Here is a 22659-nt window from a genome sequence, read left to right on the forward strand (position 1 = left end):
ACCTTTAATGTGAAGGTCCTCCTCAAAAACATATTTTTATACTTCTCCCATGTTAAGCTTATATTGATTATAGTTCCTTGCTACTTAAAGAACTAATCTGACAGACTTGCTTTTGACTGGACTCAGAAGTAGAAGCTCTCAAAGAGGACAGGACAGCCTATGTCTCTTGGTAATCTGTTTCTGACATTTTGCTTTGGCTTCCTTCATTATTTTGACCAAAAATTTAGCATAGTACATGGCCTCTTCCTTATTTTTCTTAGTGTAATTTTTCCAGAGCAATGTATTGGTGCTTGTGTTCAGGTCATATGCAGTAACAAATCATTGAATCTTGGGTGTTCTTGTCTCACCCTCTTTGTTCAGGGCTTTATGCTGACAATATGTTGATGGGCATTATTTTTGGGAGAGAGGGAGAGAGAGAGAGAGAGAGAGAGAGAGAGAGAGAGAGAGAGACAGAGACAGAGACAGAGACAGAGACAGAGACAGAGACAGAGACAGAGACAGATTAAAAATCTTCTCAATTCTGCTAGCTTTTTTGGGATCGAATCATAGTATCTTTTAGTTTAGGATTGTGTTGCTCTTCCTCCTCCTCCTCTTCCTCCTCTTCCTCCTCCTCTTCCTCCTCCTCCTCTTCCTCCTCCTCTTCCTCCTCCTCTTCCTCCTCTTCCTCCTCCTCTTCCTCCTCTTCCTCCTCCTCCTCTTCCTTCTCCTCTTTCTTCCTCTTCTTTAACAATAACCAAACTGAGAACACTCACTGTCATTTATAATGTATCTAAGAACAGGCTTGTACTTTCTCTTTCCAGTTCTCCTGGGTCTATAAAATAGAATGTTCCTTCCTCAACAGCAGGTCAAGCCACCTGACATCTTGTAAAAGCCTTGTTTGTCCTTCCCATCACTGAGTTGGATCACATAACCCTTTCGCTCTTCACCAGGAGTACCAACAGATACTTCTGTGTCCATACACTTCTTATAGAAAGCATGAAGTCTGCATTCGTTGCCCACTTTAATGAGTTTCTGACAGCTGGTGTCTGGGAAGAAGGCACCAGGAAAAAGAGCCAAACTTCTGTTCTTGTTTACTATATTGGATCAATACTTTGTGACTGAAATGTGAGTTATTTATTGCTAGTTCCATGTAGACTTAACGTTCACTTATGCTTTACTACCAATCTACTTTTCTTCTCAAAGAAAAATATTCCTCTTAGATTTGTTCTCATTCCTAAATATTGCATTGTGTTTCTTCAAAGGCTTGCTTCAAAACTTTCCAAGAGTATCTGTCTAGAACTTCATTTTTACTATGAGAAGAGCATTTTCTTTGATATATCCTTCACTATATATCTAACTATATCCATCACTTGCTTGCCTGGTAATTTTTCCACATCATTTTTCTTGCTACTGACACATCACTAGCTTATAGAAGACAAGGGCCACATCACTTCATTTTGTAGGCTTTAACTTACAAAGCTTTGACATAAAATAGAGATGATAAAGGTCTGCTAGCAATGTGCAAAACTTAAGTATTTAGGTAAACACAGCATTGCATTATTGTAATCTCATCTCCCAGGAGGCTGAGACAGGAGGATCATGAGTTTGAGGCCAAAAGAAAACCATGTGTATTTTTGCATATTGGAAGGATTTGTTAACCTATATCACATTAGAAAATGTATCATCACTACAGGAGGGGGATAAAGAATTGCAGAATGGCAATTCATGTTTTCTTTATGCCACAAGGATGTAGAATTATTATTGTATAATGTACTCTACGGACTTGCCCCATGCTTTAAATTAGTGTGTCATCTGGTGAATGTAGATTTATTGTTCTGATATCTTACCCTCATTCTTTAATGGAAGCTACAGGGACAAATATTTAGTAACTTTGTTCTGAAGCCAGTGGGAGAGAATGTACTTACCATATGGTTTGCAAGCGATTTGATGTCCAGTGGACCACTACTAGGACAAGACAAGATAGTGGACTCGTAAAGCAAGTTGAAGGGAATATTTTATCTAATTTTCTTTTTTTCTGTAAACTTGGGAAATTTGACTCACCAGTGTATGGAAGAAACAAGCCATCAGAAGCCAAGAAAACACTAATTGGAAATACAAGGAGATTGCTATTTGAAAGAAATGCTATAAACTAGTGGTTGGTAAATTTTTCTGTAAAGGGCCATATAATAAATAATTGGTATGTTGTAGGACATGGGGCATTCAGCAGTCCCTCTCTTTGAACACTGGGCATTAATGCACACATATGTAAAATGTAAAAGAATGAATATATCCAATTTTCTTTAAAACTTTATATGGACACTAAAATTTGAACTTCTTCCTATGATGTACATATGTTACAAAATATTCTCCATTTATTCTTTTTAGTCACTATGGACCATGGGAATCCTTTGTAACTCAAAAGGTCACATAGAAGCAAGAACTAAACTAAGTTTAGCCCACTTGCTAGTTTCATGAATGTAAGGAGCGATAACAAGTGTTCTCATTTGCCTTGCTCCTAATCATTCATTTAATCATGCATTATTTACCACCATAGTTTCGTATCTGATGACAGGTCATGTTTTAAGAGGTTTGAAAGCCACAGATTTAATTCATCTGACAAACCCTAAGAGGTAATTTTGAAAAATATAAATACAGGTTTTCCTGGCCAAGGAGATTAAAAATATTATTTTGTTTCTAAAATAAAGTTAATTTTAAAATTGCAACAATAACATCAGGAATAATTGTAATAGAAAATTTAAGTATATGAATAGCTCTTACATACCACAAGGTTCCCAATCACCATGACCATCATGTAAACAATAAGGCACATGGTCTGGCCCGCGACCTCCATGCAGTCCCACATGGTCTCTATCCACTCCCCACACAGCACACGGAACACGATCAGGAAGGAGTGGAAGAAATCGTTCATGTGCCAGCGCGGCAGCTTGCAGTCCTCGTTGATCTTGCAGACACACTCCTTGTAGCTCTTTCCAAACAGCTGCATGCCAACCACGGCAAAAATGAAGACGATGATGGCCAGCACCAGGGTCAGGTTGCCCAGTGCGCCCACTGAGTTGCCGATGATCTTAATGAGCATGTTCAGTGTGGGCCAGGACTTTGCCAACTTGAAGACTCGGAGCTAGAAACAAAGTTTACAATTAGTCATGAAACATTTCTCAGTATTTCCACTCTTGATTTTTGTCTTAAGTTTGAAGTAGTACCTCACATTCCCTTACTATTGTATAGCTAAAGACAATATTTTGTTTTTGTTTGTCTTTTGACAGTGCCGTTGTTCTTTATAATTACAATAATGGCAATAACTATTGTGAAGACAGTGTGTAGTTTTAGTTGAGGATTCTGATCACAACTTATTTGCGCATTAGGTATACTTTTAAGATTGGTAGCTAAACCTTAATTTTACTTTTTTAATACTTTTAATATTTTTAGACTTCATGGTTATTTGTATGATGGTGATTTAAACTTTAATTATTAAACCCATTAAACTATGGGCATATTATGCTCAAAGTTTTAAAAATTATCTTGCCATGAAATACATCATTATATATTGGATTAAAAATATTTCTATCGTATTAAAATAAACCTTAAAATAGAATTGGACATAGTTCCTAGTTGCTAATTAATCATGGGATTTTAACACTTTAAGTGAATTTGTAAACGAATGGACTTTATTTACTAAATATAAAACTTGTTATTGCCTTCAATTCAACTTTAAATAATAATACAATAGGGTATAAAAAGAAACCCCAAACAAACCTGGTACCCCTTCATTATAAGAATAGAACGGTATCTTTAGCTTCTATTTACCAATCTGAATGACCGCAGGACTGATAATCCTTCCACATCTGCTAGGAAAAGCTCTATCAAACTCAGCGTCACAATTAGGCTGTCAAAAATATTCCACCCTACTTGGAAATACTCATAGGGGTCCATGGCTATTAACTTCAGTACCATTTCAGCTGCGAAGATCCCCGTAAAGATCTAAACAAAACACAACATTGTTCTGTTAATGCAAAGTACAGAGCCAACTTGATGGTGACATTGACTATCGACTTGGCAGTGGCTATGTTCCAAAAAATGTGCTCTATTTACTTCAAAGATGGCTATTGTCTCATTTCTTCTTATGAGCAAGGCGTAGATTTCTTATAGTTTTCCTATAAGCATCAAAACCCCAAAAGGCTCTAGTTATCATGTCAGTCTTCAGCATCAGAGACAATGTTTAAACGGCTCTGACGGGAATTCCAAAGACACAAGCCTTTAACAATTGAGCAATCATTCTTTATTAATAGATCTCTCTCCCTCCCCTTTCCCTTTCTTTTCTTTCTCTCTCTTTCATCCTCTCCTTCCTTCCTTCCTTCCTTTCTCTCTCTCTCTCTCTCTCTCTCTCTCTTTCTTTCTTTCTTTCTATATCTTTCATCACCTATCCGATCATTGTTATCATCTATCTATTTGACCATCTGCCATCACCTATCATTTATCTAGAATCGTGCATCTATCATCTATCAGTCTATTTCTATTTTATCAGTTTTCTATTATTTGTCTAAATATAATTTATACAATTTTCTATCTAGATATATCTTATCTACTAGTTATCCATCTATTATTGATCTAATCATTGATGTATCAGTGGATACATCATTGATGGATATCATTTATCTATCTACTTAATCATCTATTATATATCTATCATATATCTATTTTATATATTTATCATATATATAATTTTGACCCAGTCTCCCTTTCTCTTCTTTCTACTCATAGAGTAATAAAGAGCATGTTAACTCAACTTTTGAAGATTTAAAGGCACAGAAAAAAGTATTTAACTATCATGGGGAGATAAAGTTAGATATCTAAAGAATTCACTCATAAAGTGTATTGTAAAACATAATTCATGACATAGGTATCAAAGGGTTCGAAGTTGTAACATAAAAAGTCTGCCACTCCCTGTGGCACACTTTGCCTCAAAGAATTTAGCTGAATAAGTGTGGTTCAGAGCGAATGGGTGAGAGCATTTTAAAAAAGAACCATGCAAAACATCAGCAGGGAATCTCCACTCTGGGGTTATCGTGGTGTATAGGAGAAGGGGTTGAGTTCCTGAGTTCATGTGCTACAGTGCACTCAGAAGTAAGGCACTGATTGGCATGATCTGGGCTTCCATCTGTAAATACAAAGCACACACTTCTGCATTTTGCCAAAGAGGAATAGAAATAAAGAAGAAAAAATCTAATGCAGAAATCTCCAGATTTATTCAAGATCATAACTAATGGGAGACTAAATCTGGGCTCAAACCAGGATCTTTAAGATTATAAACATCTGGATAACTCATCACCAGTATTTCAGAATAATACACCTATAGTGTTTCTAAAAAAATGTGAATATATTCATTGAGGCAATGTTATATAATTATAAAATGTATTCTTAAAGACATTCAGAACTTTAAAATGTTAACATATATTTTGGCATTAATAAGTTAAAAGTCATTGTAGTTCCTGAAATAATAACACGCATGAATGTTAGTTTCTTGGAATCCACATTACTGAAAAAGTATCTTAAAATAGTATGTAACTTAACTTATATGGTAAATTCCATGCCTGCATAATTAGCTGTAGACTTAAAGGCTTAAAAACCAGAAGGCGATGGCAAGGTGACACCTAATGGGATAAAGTGGTGAGGACACAGCTCACTCTAGAGGACTCACCAGGTTCCCCACTGCAAGGACATTTTTGAAATCTTCAGTCATTGGGTGGTGCTCCATAGCCATAAATAAGGTGTTTAAAACTATACAAATGGTAATTGCAAGATCTACAAAAGGATCCATCACAATAAAATAGATGAGCTTTTTGAATTTTATCCAATATGGAGAGCAATTCCAGATTAAAAATGTGTGAGCAAATCTATACCACCATGGTGGACATTTTTGTCTAGATTCTTCAAGTTCTGGAAAAAAAATGAGCAAACATGAAATCATTCACTTCTATGGTTTATCTACTACCAAGTAGAAATTGGCAATAAAATCTAATATTCAAACATTGTAGTTTAAGTTTTATGTAAAGGTACTGTTTTCTTTGAAAGCTCAACAGATTATGTAAAATTCTCGTACCACGTATTTATTGGTGAGATGAAGGAGACAAAGGCAGTGACATTAATGACCAAATACAGACACATGGGTACCTCTCAGATAATATACACTAGCACGGGGCTGAGGAGAAGGCTCAGATGGCCCGTGCCATCAAGACCTGATTTTTGACCACTAGAGTACAGGTAGAACGTCAAGCATTATGACTTATGCGTGTAATCCTAACACTGGGAGGCGGGGACAGGAGAACCATTGGGGTTGGTAGTCAGATAGTTTGGTTGAATCAGTGATCCCTAGGCTTAGTGAGAGAGCCTATCCCCCACATTACATGGGGACCAATAGAGGAAAACCTTTGATGTCAAGGCACAAGTACACACATACACATATGCACATACACTCACAACGCAAGGTTATTGCTACTATCGATAAAACTTTTCTTGTGAAAGTAATGTCCATCTATTAAAATTTTTACTTATATACCACACACACTACACTTGCATATATGTAAATCTTGGTGACGTTTAGTAGTTAAAACAACGTTCTTATTTGAATGAGCACCTGTTTTTCAAGCGTTTAATGGAACAAAGTGGCATATAAACCCACTTGCTGGTGAGATTTTAACTCCTCATCCCTAAGATCAACATTTCTTTTTAAAGTGGTTCATTTTCATCTTTAACATTCTTTAAGTTATTCTTAATAACTTCACACGCCTCTTTAAAGGTGACCACAGTTCATACTGATTTAATATAACAATCCACAAGCTAAAATGGCTGTCACATACCTTCCACAGTGTTGGTCAGTATGCTCGCCCTGCTCATGGCCCTTTGCCTGAGATGCGGGTCATTCAGCATGTCCTCAGACAAGAAGTAAGAACTAGAGAGCCTTTTTTTGCCCATCTGATTAGTCGTGCCCTAAAGGGGGAAAAAAAGGCAACCAATTCCAATCTTAAGAGCAAAACTCTAGTATAGCATAGGTACGAATAAAGTCGCGCTTGGGTAGCTGTAATCAATCATTAAACATTGTTAGATTTAAATGGTGACCCTGCTTCTTGTTTTCGGTTAGGAAACAAAATGGTCCTTTTTCTCATTATAGCACTATTGTGAGCTCTCTGCATATACAACTTAATCCAACATTTGCCAAGGAAAAGCCACACAGGAATACAACCAGGCAAGAGCTGTAGAGGTGTGTGAAGAAAGGGTAGAGTCAAATACTCTGGTTTTTGTAATTATGACTCCCAAGACTGTTTATCATGACCAACATCAGTGAACACCACTTTAAGATTTTTTTTTCTTCTTATGGCTGAAGGAATGCTTTGTGACATGATGTGTACGTAGTGCTAAGGGACTCAGTTTGAAAAAGGAGTTTGCGACCAATGGCAGTCTGGGGGGAGGATGTCTCCATCTCAAAGAAGTAACCATGGTGCAGCTCTAAAAATCAGACATGCAGGAATAGTGATAGAAGCATGCCAGCCATATTCATCTTTAGGTGAAAATGCTTGTTTTCCAAGCAAACTTAAACATCTGTAAAAAAGACTATACTGTAAAAAAGTATACACTCCCCAACACATGATATACATAAACAAGTATACAACTTTACAGCTGTCATATACTAGCATGTATGTGCTATGGGATAGATAGTAGATACTTTACCATATGACTGTGACTAAATAATCGTAAGGATGCAAAGTTGTATATAGTCATGTATGTATACATGTATACATACAACACATTTGTATATATGTGTATGGGCATGTGATGTGTTTTCTCTGCTCTATGCTCTCATGTACTTTTATCTCCAAAATAAATAAAAAAGAATTTGACTACACAAATCTTCTCCCATATGGGCATGTGCACAGTGAACCAATTTTATTGTCATGCAGGAGCAGAGATGAACCTGTAAACTGTGCCCTATGCCTGTAATAATCACATTTGTAATTGTTGGGCTTTTATAATTTCAGCCTTTTACTTTTCTGGTTTAGAGTCATCCCTCCCCCCTGTTAAAAAGCAAACTCGTAAATAAAATATTAATTCGAAGGAGTGAACTCAGCTTCAAACATGACATAAGTTGCATAGTAACATTTTACAGGTTAGAAACACCACTGAAAGGCAAAGCCTGAGTGTCATTTCATAGAAAGGTAACATGCTATTTCCGAAGGAAAGCAGCTTAACAGAACAACACAAGTCGCAAGCAGAACAAGCAGAGAGGGTGCAAGTTATCCCAGAGCACATGCAGTTTTGTTTTTTTTTTTTTTTCAAACTGAAATGTGTGTGTGTGGCCATGACGTGGATGGAACTTTATTCTCACTTGAAGTACTACATGGTTTTGCTACTACAAACACGTAGACACGTAACTCATGATGGAAACTTGCTGGGTCAATGGCAGCACTTGCTGATATTTGGTAATGCAGAATAGCGTAATAAGTGGGTAAGACATGTATCCTGAAAACTCCAGACTGGTTTCCAGGCCTAAGGTGACATTGTCTAAGCTTTCAGTGCCTCAACGGCACTGGAATTTGTTATGTTAGAGTCGTTATATTTTTAAACTTATATTTCAGTGGATATATTTTGGATATTTTGTACGGAGAGACTTCAGACAAAATATATTCTAAATGAAAGAGATATATTTCATTTGTTTCGAGGAGTAAGTACAGAGATTCTAAATTATATACATGTTTAGAAGCCTAATGCCCTTTGGTGACACAGTGGGGATGGAGGCTCAGAGCACACCCTTAGGGCAGAGGGCTTTTGTGGAAATGTCAGAGCTGCTGATGAACAATGGGGACCTGTGACCTTTCTGGTTTATTTCTCCTGTTTGCAGTGGTAGCAATGAATCATCTCATTCAGGTGGTGCAAAACGTCAGAATGTGTTTACTGTTTTTCCTGTTGTCATCAACAACCATGCAATAAGCACATATTAAATAAATAACCCGAAATAAATAGAGGTAGATGACAACGGATCCAGGTTTTTTTTTTTTTTTTTTTTTTTTTTTTTAACGGGATTGGAGCCCATCTTCTTAATAAGGTCAGCCTATTCAATAAGTCATAGAGACATCTTTTATAAATGTTTTCTAAAGTGATGCTTTTAGAGAAAACCTGTAATCATAACATAAATAATATTTTCCAGCATGAGACATAAAGTATCTTTGTTTATTTAAGTTTTATTTTCAAAATTTTAAGTGTGTGTGTGTGTGTGTGTGTGTGTGTGTGTGTGTGTTATTATGCACATGTATGTGCGGTACCCACTGAAGCCAGAAGAGGGAGCCAGATCTCTTGGGGCCAGAGTTGCAGTGTCTGTTTCTGTGAGCTACCTGAATTGAGTGCTGTGCCATGGGGCCCTTTATTCACCAAACCATCTCTCTAGCCCCATAAACTAGATTTGAATTAGGTGACTATAACACCTAACTTGAGGATTTATCTATGAATTAAAGCTGTGTTTTCAGAGAGAAGGCATCACCAAATGCAGAGCCATTCACAGGCCAGAGAGCAGGCCCCCCAGCAGAGACAATGACTGATGCGCAATAAGAGCTCAGCCATGCCTGAGCTATGGAAAACGTCCTTACGCTGTCGTCGGAAGTTGCCTTATCTATTATCACCTCTGGAAGAAGCTGTCCATTGGGGAGCATGAGGGCTGAGGGTCCATCAACAAGCGACACGACGCCATTGCAGTCCACTGCACTGTGCATCTTCCCGTTCACCGGTAGCACTGGCGGGGACCTACTGGCCTGACTGATGTTACTGCTGCGCCGCTCCCGGGGTCTATGGGGTACGAATAGTGAACCCCTTCTGCTCTCGTTGTCTCCAAAAATGCTATGCTCATCATCAGCGAATTCTGTCTCAGATCCCAGATCTCTTCCTCGCCCCTTAAAACTGAAGAGACTCGTCCTGCTGCTGCGCCTGGCAGAAAACAGGGACCCGCGAATGCTGAGTGGCGACTGTGGGGGAAAAAACAAAAAAGACAGAAAGGGTTTGCTGGAGCTCCTGCAAGTAAGAACAGACTTCGTGAAATTACCACTAAATCCTTAGCCTGAGCCCAGTGATTCTGTGTTTGCTTAGAAGAAACATATCTAAAAGAAAAGTAATAAAAAGAAACCCAATTCTAACAGATAAAGGCTGCAATAATTAGAAGAACCCATCCCCAGAACAAGGAAAAGGATCCGTCCTATCCTAATATCAAAATTCAGTATTTACCTTTTCCATTTATCAGTTCCTAAGTTCCACTAGAAATTAAAGCTTTAAAATTGTATTTCTTGTTGGGCGGAGGACCTTGTGGTAAGGCCTAAGTCTGGTAAGACCTTCCGTGGTAAGGTCTGGGGAACTCACCGGTGTACAGAATTGTGGGCGGTTGGATGTGCCTTAGAGGCTCAAATAGCCAGTGAAATGGAGAGACAGGGACTATTACAACCCTGCATGTATATACAGGGATGGGGTGGGGGAGTTGACCCCAAGGGAAAAGGGGAAAACTGTCACCTTCATAGGACTCCTATCCAGAATAAACTTTCCATTAACGAAAATCCAGAGCAGATTACAATCCAGAAATATTAAATCCACTACACGTAAGTGCTTTCTATATAAAGGACAAGTGGCTGGCAGGCAGTGGGAACCAAGGCAAATGCATGTAGGACATGAGCTTTGCAGTGGAACAAGCCTGGACTCCGTCTTGTCTTTCTTTGTGCTAGTATCATAAGGATTCAAGATCTGTTTCCTTTCTGGACTGTAGTGTTCACAGATAAGGAGTGGACTCTTGTCTTTAACTTGTGTTCTTATCTGGTCATCAGCAGTCCTAAGTAGCAGAGGCTGGCACCTTCAAACTATGGCAAAGACTATGAGTGTTCATCCCAGACAGTGCATGGAGAGTCAGGTTGGGAGAACACAGAGCACAAAGGAATGTTTGAAGGGTTACCGGGGTAGGATGCTTGAGCAAAGTAGGGGAAGAAAAATGCTGCTGTTTCAGGAGAAATTAATGAAGAGAATTACCAGTGAGAAGGGACTGCTAGGTTGGGAACTTGGCTAAGTTAGTAGTGCGCTTGCCTGGTATGCATATGGTCTAATGTTCAAATCCCCAAACTGCCTAAAGTGGGCAAGGTGGCCAATACCTATAACCCCAGCACTAAAGATGCAGAAGGACGAAGATCAGAAGTTCGAGGTTATCCTCGGCTATGACAGAGGGTTTGAGGCCAGTCTTAGCAAAAAGAACAAAAGTTTAAAAGAGGCAAGGAAATAGTAAAAGTCTTCAGACACAGTGAGCATCCCAATTAGGGAATCGGGAGTCCAGGATGGTAGATGAAGGGAGAAAGTGAGCCACAGCCAACTGGTGACCTGCATAAGGTGTGACCCTTGGACTTCCGTGCTGGGTCAGCAGAGTAACTCCTACATACACTTCCCTGCTAAGAGTCGAGGTGGGGGTATGATGTGTGCACGGCTAGCTGCTCTGAGCCGTGGCTCATCTCAACTGGGATGCAGATTCAATGGGAAAAAAAAAGACAAGGAGAGGGACAATCCAGAAGGGGGAAATTCACTTACTAACCAATCAGCAGCTTCTAAGCTTGGGGTGGAGGATCTCAAAGGCACAGGCAAAACTCCAAATTTGGTGTCTGGTGCACTGGTAAATGCTGGTCTAAGGAACTGAAGAAGGTAGATGCACCAGTCTAAGATTAGACGCCCTCCCTCCCTTTCTTTTATTTTTCCTTCCTTCCTTCCTTCCTTCCTTCCTTCCTTCCTTCCTTCCTTCCTTCCTTCCTCCATCCTCTCTTCTCTCCTCTCCCTTCCTCATCCTGATCTTATTATGAATGAGATATTAAAATGACTAACTGAATACAACTGTGGAGTGAACAATCTCTTCATCCCTACAGTAGTTTTCAAGAACATTTTATTTTATTAAAAAAAATGTTTCCTAAAGAAGGTATGGTAGTTCTGAAATAACAAGCTTTTTATGAAGTTTTTTTTAAAAAAAAAGGAAAGAAAAGAAAACATATATTTCTCTCTTCTTTTCATGAACGCCCAGCAAATGGTAGTGTTTTTGCTAAAACATGGTGGTGCAGCGGCGTTTCTCTCCTGAGCCTTGACCCCGGAGTCAAACCCTGTTCTGCTACCTTTTGGCTGTGGAGCCCCTCGTGGAGGGCTCTCAGTACCTGGTTGGGGGTGGACAGCCTCTTTTCCCGGGTCCGGTGGTGCCCTTCCACACCGAGATGGAAGCTTTTCTTTCGGATGCTTTCCTCTGATCCTGACTTGGACAGCTTCTCATTGTCACCCTTTTCCTCGCCACTGGACATCTTCTGTTTCTTTTTCTTTCTTCGGTTTCTTCTCTCCTTGGCACTCTTTGAGCTCAGCCTGGAGGTTTCTGAAGAGCTCTCGGAGAGTCCCATAATCCTGCTCCGCCCTATACTCGTGTACTCAGCAGCGGCTGCAGCGATCGCCTGTTGGACCAGGACAATCCCAACATTTAAGTAATTTTCAAATTGTACACTGCAGGGAACCCACCCTGTGCACGCAGTTACACGCACAGGAAGTAACATATGCTTTGTTGCATTAGGACCAATGGCATACAAAGCATGTTATCTTCCTCCCACACAGTATAATAGAGTATCAGTATCTTTGCAACTCAACGCTTATGTGTTATGAACTTAGACCTTAACAAATCGAAGTATATGTGCTAAGTACATAGGTACTTTTCGATATAAAACTCCCATAGATTGTGTGTTAATGTGTTTGTATAATATGCTTTCATAAACTTTTGTATAATATAAATATATAATACAAAATATAAAGCGTTTGTATAAAACTTTGCATATTAGATAAGCAACTCAGTGTAGCAAGTAGAATCAGGCACCCAGTAGCATAATGAGAGTAGCATATCAGAAAATAAAAATAAGTTACTGAGGAAATACTATGTCAAGAAAAATAGTAAAGGTCAATGATTATCTTAAGATTTTGGTGAAATCTCAGAACTGAGGTGGACTTGTCATTGAGGACACCATATCACCTCTTTAAAATGTCCATTAAGAATAAAATGACAGCACTAGGTTCTACCATAGGGTTTCTGATGTCCCTGGGACATCCCTGGTTATTTTGCTGAATCACATGGGGTTAATGCCTTCTAAATATTTATGTTTCTACCCTTAGACTTAGGCTATCCTCAGCCTTAGTCATAGAAGCTTATGTTTTTACAATGGTAAAACAGTTAATGCAATATGCATAATTGGTCTAAGTAACGAGAATAAGAAACAAATGCTCAGCCCTAAAAGGGCATCTCTCAATCCCCTTCCCACACAGCCAGGCTCAGGGAACATCACAGAAAAGGAGGTAAAAATAATGTAAGAGGCAAAGAATGGGTGTTAGAACTATGAAAAGGTGACTTCTGGGCAGGATGTGGCCATCATTCTCAAGAATTCACAGCAACCGAGGTTACCAGCACAAGACCTGTGCAAGAGTAAACCAAACAAATTTCAGGCAGAGATGGCAAAGATTCTGCCTGGGCGCCACCTTTATGGAGGGACTAGTGGCAGTTAAGGACAGCTGGGGCAGGGAGATTCATTGTTCTTTGTGTGTGTGGCCTCAGTAGTTCTCCTGTGGGATGGCCCACAGTCATGCACCTCTGGGCAGGCAGTACTAATTAGACTTAGTGGGTTATCAAAAGAAGGACATGGGATTGGGAAGAGGAAGTTAGGAATAATCACATTTTATTGTATATGTGCATGAACTTTTACGACAAAAGGAAAATTATTTAAGAAAACTTAAAAAAAAATAACAAATAAGATGTAAAAAAAAGTAAAGTGCTTGCAACCAGACCATCAGAAAGGTGCCCTGGTAAATATTTCTCCAGATCACTTATGTATCTGTGTAATTTTTAAATTGTGAGTGCATCCGATCATTCAACAAATTATTATTTTATAAGCCTTTTCCTCACGGTCAGATTTTTGCAAAACACATGTTATAGATGAACAAAGTATCAAGACACAAAAATATCATAATTCTATCCCAAGTTCTTGGACTTCTGGAGAATGAATTGTGTTTCTGAATTTTAACCTTATTTTAATGCTAAACTACACTTATTTATACATGTGTGTTTTTCCATGTCACCGATTATTGCCCTGGGCTAACTTGCGAGTCATTAACTATTCAAATGCCCTGACGAGTTTAAAGGTTTTGCTGTTGAAGTTATCTGTGTCTGAGGTCTTTCAAGCCTTTTCTGTGGAAGAATAGGCATTCTCTTTGCAGAGGTTTATCCAGCACAGGCATCTTACTTGTAAGTAAGTGTCAATCACGAGGTGGCTATTTTGTAGCATTAACAAAAGTTAATGATCACTCCTCTCTACTTTGCAGACTAACTTCCCCACTGCAGTTAAAATTTCTTGTGATTACGATGGTCTCTGCACAAGACAGAATCCATGACTGATATTTCAACTACCTTACAAACTAAGGAGGCCTGAAGCCCTACCTGGGAACTTACACTAAATAACTAAATTGGCATGGTGACAAGCTGCCTTCTAAATAGGTATGTTTGTTCCTCTCAACAGATGTTACTCTCAGTCTTCACTAAGAACCTGCTCCTGACTGAAAGTTGGTGAATGAAGAAACACTTGGCTGCTCCAGACATTGAGAATGGCAGGTGCATGCTCAGCTCAGGAGGACATTTCTATCCTCCAAGGCTCTAGGAAGAGTGTAAGCGCCCAGAAGACAGGGATGAGGGCTATGAAGTTCGGTGCTGTACCAATGACACAATCAATACAATCATGACACCATGGCAGCAGAAACCATCAGTGGGCTCGTGCAAGACTGGGCCTGTCAGCATTCATTCATACATAGGAAGGACCCATGGAGCCACATCCTCCCTGGTGAATTATGAGCTACTGATGGATTGTGGGTGGGAGGGACAAACATTCTCTTCAGCCTTGTACGCACTTGTGAGTTCATCAGGCTAAAGTGAGCAGTAGCTACTCCATGGACTCTGATGTCCCTGGTTAAATGCAGTGGATTAGGAAGAAAAGGCAAGAAAACAACAGGACTGGGCTGTGGGAAAGGGACTAGAAAGGGGAGGGGTTATCAGGTAATAGGGGTGGAGGGGGAAGCAAGAGAAGGTTAGGGTGGCAACAATCAGAACAGATTGTGTATGAATTGCCAAAGAAAGCTACTACAGATGAATATGAACCCACAGTTTTTGTATTCTTAAAAATAGGCACACTGAAGCATTCTGGGTAACAGACAAAATCGACATCTCAGAACATGTGTTAGGAAACTCGAAGACTGTTGTGTGAGACTCAGTGTAGAGCTCATTCCTTCAAACATATTAGAAACCAAAAGATGCTATTTGTACAGAAAACAGAAAGTGCTTCTTGGCTTTCAGCAGAGAACAAGTGTAGACCATAGGAAAAGGAGAATCCTACATGGAAAGATATTTTTCCCACCCCTTTTGACTTCATATTTGTAATAACAAAGACTACCTCAGCTTCTTCCTGCTCTTTCTTGAGTCGGTCTAACATCTGCTGAAATTCTAACTCTTTCTGTTTAGCTTCTTCGATGTTGGCCTGGTTCTGTTCCTCGTACGCCATGGCTACCACAGCCAGGATCAAGTTTATCAGGTAAAAGGAGCCCAGAAAAATAACCACGACAAAGAAAATCATGTAGGTTTTGCCAGCAGCACGCAGAGTCTAGGGGGACAAAAAAGAGAAATGGTTATTTTAATATACAAACATTTCACTTTTTTTATTTTGTCTGGTATATAATAAACATGTAAAACAGACATTTTTGTATAATTTTGTTATAGAAAGATAAATGAAGATAATATCTTTGAAGAAAAACCAGTATTAAACTTTTTCATAGAAAAGGCACAGCTATACTAAGGTTTGATTCTTCCTTAGAATGAAACATAATAAAATAACAACTCTTTATTTTCCACATTATTGAAATTAACACTAACTTGACCTCCCATGCTATCTTTTAACTTTTTAGAACAGGCCCCTTTTATTGTTAGATTTTATTCTTCCCCTTTTAATGCATAAATTATAGTATCACACTTTGACATAGACAGAGATACCCTATGGAAGGAATTTATCTATTGACCTGATAGATATTTATGTTTTTAATCTGGCATAACCATTAATAATTTTAAATGCAGCATATCTTCTATCATGCAATGCATTTTTAGATTAATTCAAAATAGTGCAGAGATATTAATAAAACTTATCTACTGTTGATACACCTAATGTTTATCTACTCAGTCCTCTGTTCTACCACTCCATCATAAGGATTGTTTTTCTCTCTTTAATAAATTGCTAAGAGAGGAATTATTAGATCAATGAAAACATTCATTTTGATTTTTCATTAACTTTCTGCAAAGGTTATACCAATGTGTAAGAAAGTCTAGCTTCCATATATCAACTTAAATATGCCTAAAATTATGTCAGTGGCTTTATTTACATATCTTTAATTGGGGGTTAAAATGACCTTCTTTTCTATGTTATTAAGCTGGGGACTGCTATGATAATCCACGTCTACAGCACTAGACATGTTTGTTAGAGGATGAAGCAAGATGAAGCACGTGAGGCCAGCAGTACAGCATTCTGCGATTCCATTTCTACCCCCGAATTATTTCAGTTACATTTATCTTCCTTCAAAGGGTCTTTTTATATAATTTTATAACCATTTATAATATTCACAGAAGTAAATATAAAAGAAGCCTGTAGCAATTCTGAGAAAAGAGATTCACTGTTACATGGAATAATAGAATAGCCCTTTCAACCACTTTCCTTTGGGGATTTGGTGTTGAGAAATAAATACACAGAGCCCATAACGGCAAGCACCTTGTTAGAGCAGATCTCCGTGTGAAAGGACAGTTACAGTATGGCGGTTGATATCGTAACCTCAGAAATATTTAAAGGACCATGAAGTCCAGAGGAGGAAGTAGTTGACATGGGAAAGGAAGTTTGGAGAAGAACTGAGAGTGTGTTATAAATAAGTGTTCAACACTAAAGTATTGTGGGCCCATTACAGGAGAGTCTCACAGGTCCAGACAGCCTGGGCGTGTGACAAATGTGCTGAGTCTGCAAAGGTAGCTCAAGAGAACTGCAATGTCCTGTGCTCTTACGTTGGACCCAATGGATACACTGAAGAAGATGGAAGACCTAAAAATTAATGCTGCTCAGAACACAGCAGAAAATTATTGATGACTTAAGAACTATCTGTTCTCCTATCAGCCAAGTAAATTGTCTATAATTTTAATAATGCACAGCAGAAGTCCCAGACTGTCTGCAGAAAGAAGATGAAAGCATCAGCAATTTCGGTAGCTCATAAGGCAGGAGACGACATACACCAGACACTGATGCTCTTCAGAGATGCGTGTTTCTCTTGCCGCTCACCTGTTGGTAAAGGTTCTCCCAGTAGTCCTGCGTCATTAGCCGAAACAAGGCCAAGAAGGCCCAGCTGAATGTGTCAAAGCTTGTGTAGCCGTAGTCCGGGTTTCTGCCAGCCTTCACACAGCTGTAGCCTTCTGGACACTGCCTACAGATGAACAAGAAACTTCTAGGTCAGAATATCTTGGGCATGTAGCTAAGGAGCAGAGGTTTAAGCATGAGGATCATTTCTGAGGCTCAGTACTCTGTAAGAGCTAAGAGCTCGTAATCTGGGATCAGAAAGAGAGGGTATAAAATCCCATTCTACTATTTACTAATTGACTATTTTGTCAAGTTACTTAAATTCTTAAAGGCATGCTTTCCTCCCACAAAATAATTTACCTCAAAGACTTAAGATTGATTTTGAGCTGAAAGATCTGTCCATAGCAACATTTAGTAAACGGTGGATGGCATAAGTCACATTATGTTCATCTCAAATCAATAGGGTTTGTTATGAGGGCCTCTGGCAAAATGGCTTCTCTGAAAGTTATTCTTGGAATGAATTAGACCCAAGAACAACAATGATAGAACATTTGTGAATGTTCATAAAGATTTGTGGCTTTAAACCTTTTTACTTCCTAAAACTGCCCAGATGGGCTTTTAGTTTCTTTAGACGAACATCGTGTCCCATGGGCTTGGGGGAGGAGCAACACTGTTGATTCGGAAGTTGGTAGAGTTCTCAGAGCCTGATGAAGAGATGTCTTGATGGGAGGGAGAGCAGGAGCAAAGCTCCCCTGGAAGCTGAAGGTGGGGTTTGGAGGAATAGCAACATGGCATTTGCATAAACAAGAGGGTCTCAAAATACCTTTGCCCTATCTACTGGATCCTGTGCCCAGTGCTCAGAGCAGTACGCTTGGTTACCATACTGTCTTAAGCAATGGAGAACTTGGAGATGGAAAGAGATCGATATTTTGTTACTCTCCTTTCCAAGAAGAAAACCCTTAAACTAGCTAACTAACTTTGAACGAGCTTTCAGGAAGAAATTTTTTTTTTTTTTTAATATCTCATGATTCCCGTGACTGGTATTTTGTTTTGATTGAAGCCTTAGCTCACGGTCAGTCTTGCTTTCCAGAATATGCATCAACTATTAACATTTTAAAGTCTGTGTTCTCATTGTTAGATAAAATGAACAAAGTCAATGCTATGAAAGTTGTGAAAATTCATATAGATTTGCTCTTCAGCATAATTTTTTTCTTTTGTAACAAACTTAAACTTAAACTGAAAGCAAATATTACCTACCCTGAATCTGTGCTGAAGCCGCAGAGTAGAGCATCTTTGGATCCCTCCAAGTAATAAAAATATTCTGTTTAAGAAGAATTTGAACAACTTAGCATTACAAGATGTAATCTGTAAGAGTCATATAGCAAGTGAGTTATTGAATATAGACATATATACAAACACTTAGGCCTGATGCCTGCTAATGAACATTTGTTCATTTTTGCATTCTCCTGCTTTATTCATAAAATATCTAAGTTTTTATGGGCCAGTGAATGGTTATGAAGATAAAAATGATAAATTCACTAGCTTTGGGGAGGTTCCTTTGGTATATATGGATGTTGGTGTAAATAGGAGAACAATTCGTAAGTAAATAAATAGGTGTAGTGACTTCAGACAGTTTCAGTCTTCATCGATTACACAACAGACAGTTCTAGTGTTGAAGGCTTTTCCATCATTGCACAGAGTCACCACCATTAGTTAGAGCCTTTGGGAATATTATTGATCGAATCAAAATGGTTCTAAGCTCATGAGCAGACTAATGCGTTATGAGGCCAATCTTAATGAGACATTGAGAGACAACAGAGAACTATTAGGCTCAGGCATACTTGGAGTAAGAACATAAGTCACCGGTGATATTCCCTTGAAAGGCTCATTTTGTCCTTTGTCCCTTCATCCATAGCCCACCCCCACCCACCCAGACTTCTCCTTCTGCCTCTTGGCCACCGTGAGATAAGCAGTTTGGCTCTGCTCATTGTCATAATGCTTCTCTGCCTTACCACAAACTCAGAAACAACAGAGGTAGGTACCCGTGGACCAAAACTTCTGAAACCTTGAGCACAACTGATTTTTTTCTCTCATTTAAACTGATTTCCTCACCTCCATTTGAAAGAAATAGAAAGTTATAACTGCCAGTGAAAATATATTGGAACATTAAGAAGAGCTGTGTCCAGGAAAGGCTTTTCTAAGGGAGTGCGGCATTGATAGGAAAGCCATTCATTGCTGTTCTGAAATGCGTAAATGTGGTTATAGTAACAGGTCTACGAAGACTTAGATATGAAGAAGGACGTGGAATACAGTGGATAACAATCGTTGATTGGGATACGTGAAGTGTGTGTTAAGACAGAGGTGTGGTGAGACAGTATTGACTACTAAGATGGGGTTATGAAGAGACACATTTAGTTTTTGATAGTTATACAAAATATATATCCAAAGCTGCAGGTTTTTAGGAAGTTTGCTAGAAAGAAGATAGAGCTGAGAAGGAAAAGAAAGAAAGGAGAAAAGAACGAGAAGACAGAGAAGGAAGGAACTCAAAACTGTTCCAAAGTATTACATCTGAAGAAAAATAAAATAAAAATCAATTAGGCAACAGCTAAAATGAAAGCAATTTATTTTACAAAAGTATCTTGTTGTTCACCCGTCAATCAATATCTATAGTACTTGGGAAGTTTGAAATGTTGAGAACTTTAAAATGACAACAACTCATATTTTTTCTTTATACTTTCTCTGATTCTCTTTGTGTCCTTTTTTATGGTAAAGTACTTCCTGTTCTCTTCCTCATCCAGTATTAAGACCTCCTGTTATGGTTGGAAGATGGCTTAATATTCCAAATTACATAAGTATCTAAAGAAGCTTATGTAATCACTCTCAAATACTAGCATTTTTATTAGTGTGAATTAATCTTATAAAAAATTAGGGTTCACTGTGACATTTACATTCATGAATATATCCATTCTTTTTAAATAAGGCCACAAATTCCCATATGGCACAATTCAATATAAATGAGATTATTATGAGACTTTTGTAGTAATGATGGAATTAAGACTTGAAGTTGCATAGTCTTATATTTGTGTGTTACCGGTCCTCCTTGCCATGTAAACAAATCACCCAACTCCTTTAGCTGTTGAATCTTGGAACTGTGGTTAGCAACACCTGTCAAGTTCTTGAACAATTCATCTGTGTTTTTGCAGATAGAACATTAACAAAGTTTCACATATCCTCTACTAGTCATTCAAAGGCAAGCACAACTGTTATTAAGGTATCATTTAACTTCAAAGGAGATTAAACATCTAGCTTAACACATCAGTTCTTGTTTAACTCATAGGATGCAAGCAAAATGGGAAAGCATCTGTCTTAGTTTGAACTGGAAACCCTAATGAGATGTAACACATAGCTTTTAAGGAAAACTCGTGCTTCAGTGAGGATCGATCCGACAACATGAAGATACTGGTGGCTTGTGCTTTGCTTCCCTTTTTATATTTGTCTATTTATTTACTTAGGAGTTTGGATATAAGGTTTTTGTCATGCACCCCAGGGTTATATACTTTATGTAACCCAGTCTAGTCTCAAACACTCATCCTCCTACCGTAGCCTTCTCAATATGGAGATTAGAGACATGGACTGTTATAGCTGGCTCTTGTGATACCATTTTTCACACAGAAACCTACGTGATACTTCCCTACTTAAAACTAGCCACAAGCCCTGAGGCTTCAGCAGTCCCTGGTGATCCAAATTGTAGGAAGGGGCCCCAGGACCCCCTGAACTCGCACACCAGCAGGCTTTCATTTACTTCAGCGGGCATGACGAAAGCTGCAGCAAGCAGTTCTCACTCTGCAGAGCGCCTCGCGGTCTTTCCGAAACAAATAGCCATTGAATCTGTAGGCTAATTGGCCCCAAGAGAATATAATTTTAACATCTGAGAAAAGGAGAAATGGGCTGGAAGGAGACAGCGATCATTGTATAAAATAAATGATTCTGAAAGTGACTCCTTAACTCACATAACCATGACTCAATCATTTAAACACTGGTTACATATTGAGAATTTAAAATATATATCCAATGTAGAATGCTTACCCAGCACATGTGAAGCCGGAAGTGTGATACATAATGCTGCATAAACTGGGTATGATGGGGCATGTCTATAGTCAATAATGGGGAGGTTAGAGGCAGAAGGATCGGAAGTTTGAAAAGTCACATTTATAGTGAATTTAGTGCCAGTCTGGGATACATGAGATATTTGTCTAGAAGAGAAAAGACACCACATGTGCACATAAACCCTTCATGTTCATGACAGTGCAGTGTGAGCAAGGACGCTCATGAGATTAAAGGACATTTCTTTGTGTGTTATAAAGTGTTTCTTAAAAGAATTCTATAATGAGGTTCTGACCACTGAACTAACTGTAGGAAGGTGGCAGAACTGTGGCCCGTGAGGCTTGTTTGAAGAAAATAAGTTTTTGTGGTTGGCTGTCCATTCTTTTGTATATTGACTTTTTCCCTTCCTGTTAAAGATATGGATGGGGTGGGTAAGTTCATGGAATTAGAAAATGGAATTAGAATGAGGAATGAATTTTGATGAGCAATGGGTTCATTTTGGAAATGCTGACATTTTAAAAAATTAGATAGTGTTTATGATTGTAGAACTCCGTGAACATAGAGAAACAACAAGAGTAACAACAACAAAAACAGAGACGCCTATATTTTGATTTTATAAGCCAATTGCTTTTGTAATAAAATAGATGCAATATGACTCAAATTTATGGATGGTGGGGAAATAAGTCATAAAATTTTCCAGTAAAGTACACACAGGGAAACAGTAGAAAATTACAAAATGGATATAGCAAATGTCAAATTAATATAAATTAATCAATCTAAAATGAACATTCTGTTAATTTCAGGACCAGTGGTGCAGGATAGAAAAACGTAATCTGCAGTTGGGTCAAATTGTTCTTGCTCAGAAAGACAGCTGTAACCACTGCACATGGCTTGGGCCTTTGGTGACATAAGTGTACATTTCCCTAGGCAGGTGGAGTGATCCACGTTGAGAAAATTAAGCAGGGGATCATGCTGGGAAAGTGTCACATGGGATGCTCTGTGATCCATGAGGTACAGATGCACAAGGAAAGAGCTGTATGTGGGGAGAGGAAAAACCCTGGTAGCGGCAAAGCCAAGGGCTATGGGTTATCCAAAAGACTCCTTGGAATGCCTAAAT

The 22659-nt window shown here is 38.7% G+C and overlaps 1 protein-coding gene across 1 annotated transcript in view; it reads right to left on the reverse strand.

Annotated features, from left to right (window-relative positions):
- Positions 1 to 22659, reverse strand: part of Scn9a (sodium voltage-gated channel alpha subunit 9) — an 80721-nt gene that overhangs the window by 44093 nt on the left and 13969 nt on the right. The window contains 9 exon segments of the mRNA XM_032903419.1: positions 2762 to 3118; positions 3805 to 3978; positions 5696 to 5934; positions 6855 to 6984; positions 9633 to 10004; positions 12201 to 12485; positions 15510 to 15716; positions 17424 to 17565; positions 18696 to 18759. Of these exon segments, the coding sequence (XP_032759310.1) occupies positions 2762 to 3118; positions 3805 to 3978; positions 5696 to 5934; positions 6855 to 6984; positions 9633 to 10004; positions 12201 to 12485; positions 15510 to 15716; positions 17424 to 17565; positions 18696 to 18759 (1970 nt within the window).

This window comes from Rattus rattus, chromosome 5 (assembly GCF_011064425.1).
Source record: "Rattus rattus isolate New Zealand chromosome 5, Rrattus_CSIRO_v1, whole genome shotgun sequence".
Taxonomy (NCBI): Eukaryota; Metazoa; Chordata; class Mammalia; order Rodentia; family Muridae; genus Rattus; species Rattus rattus.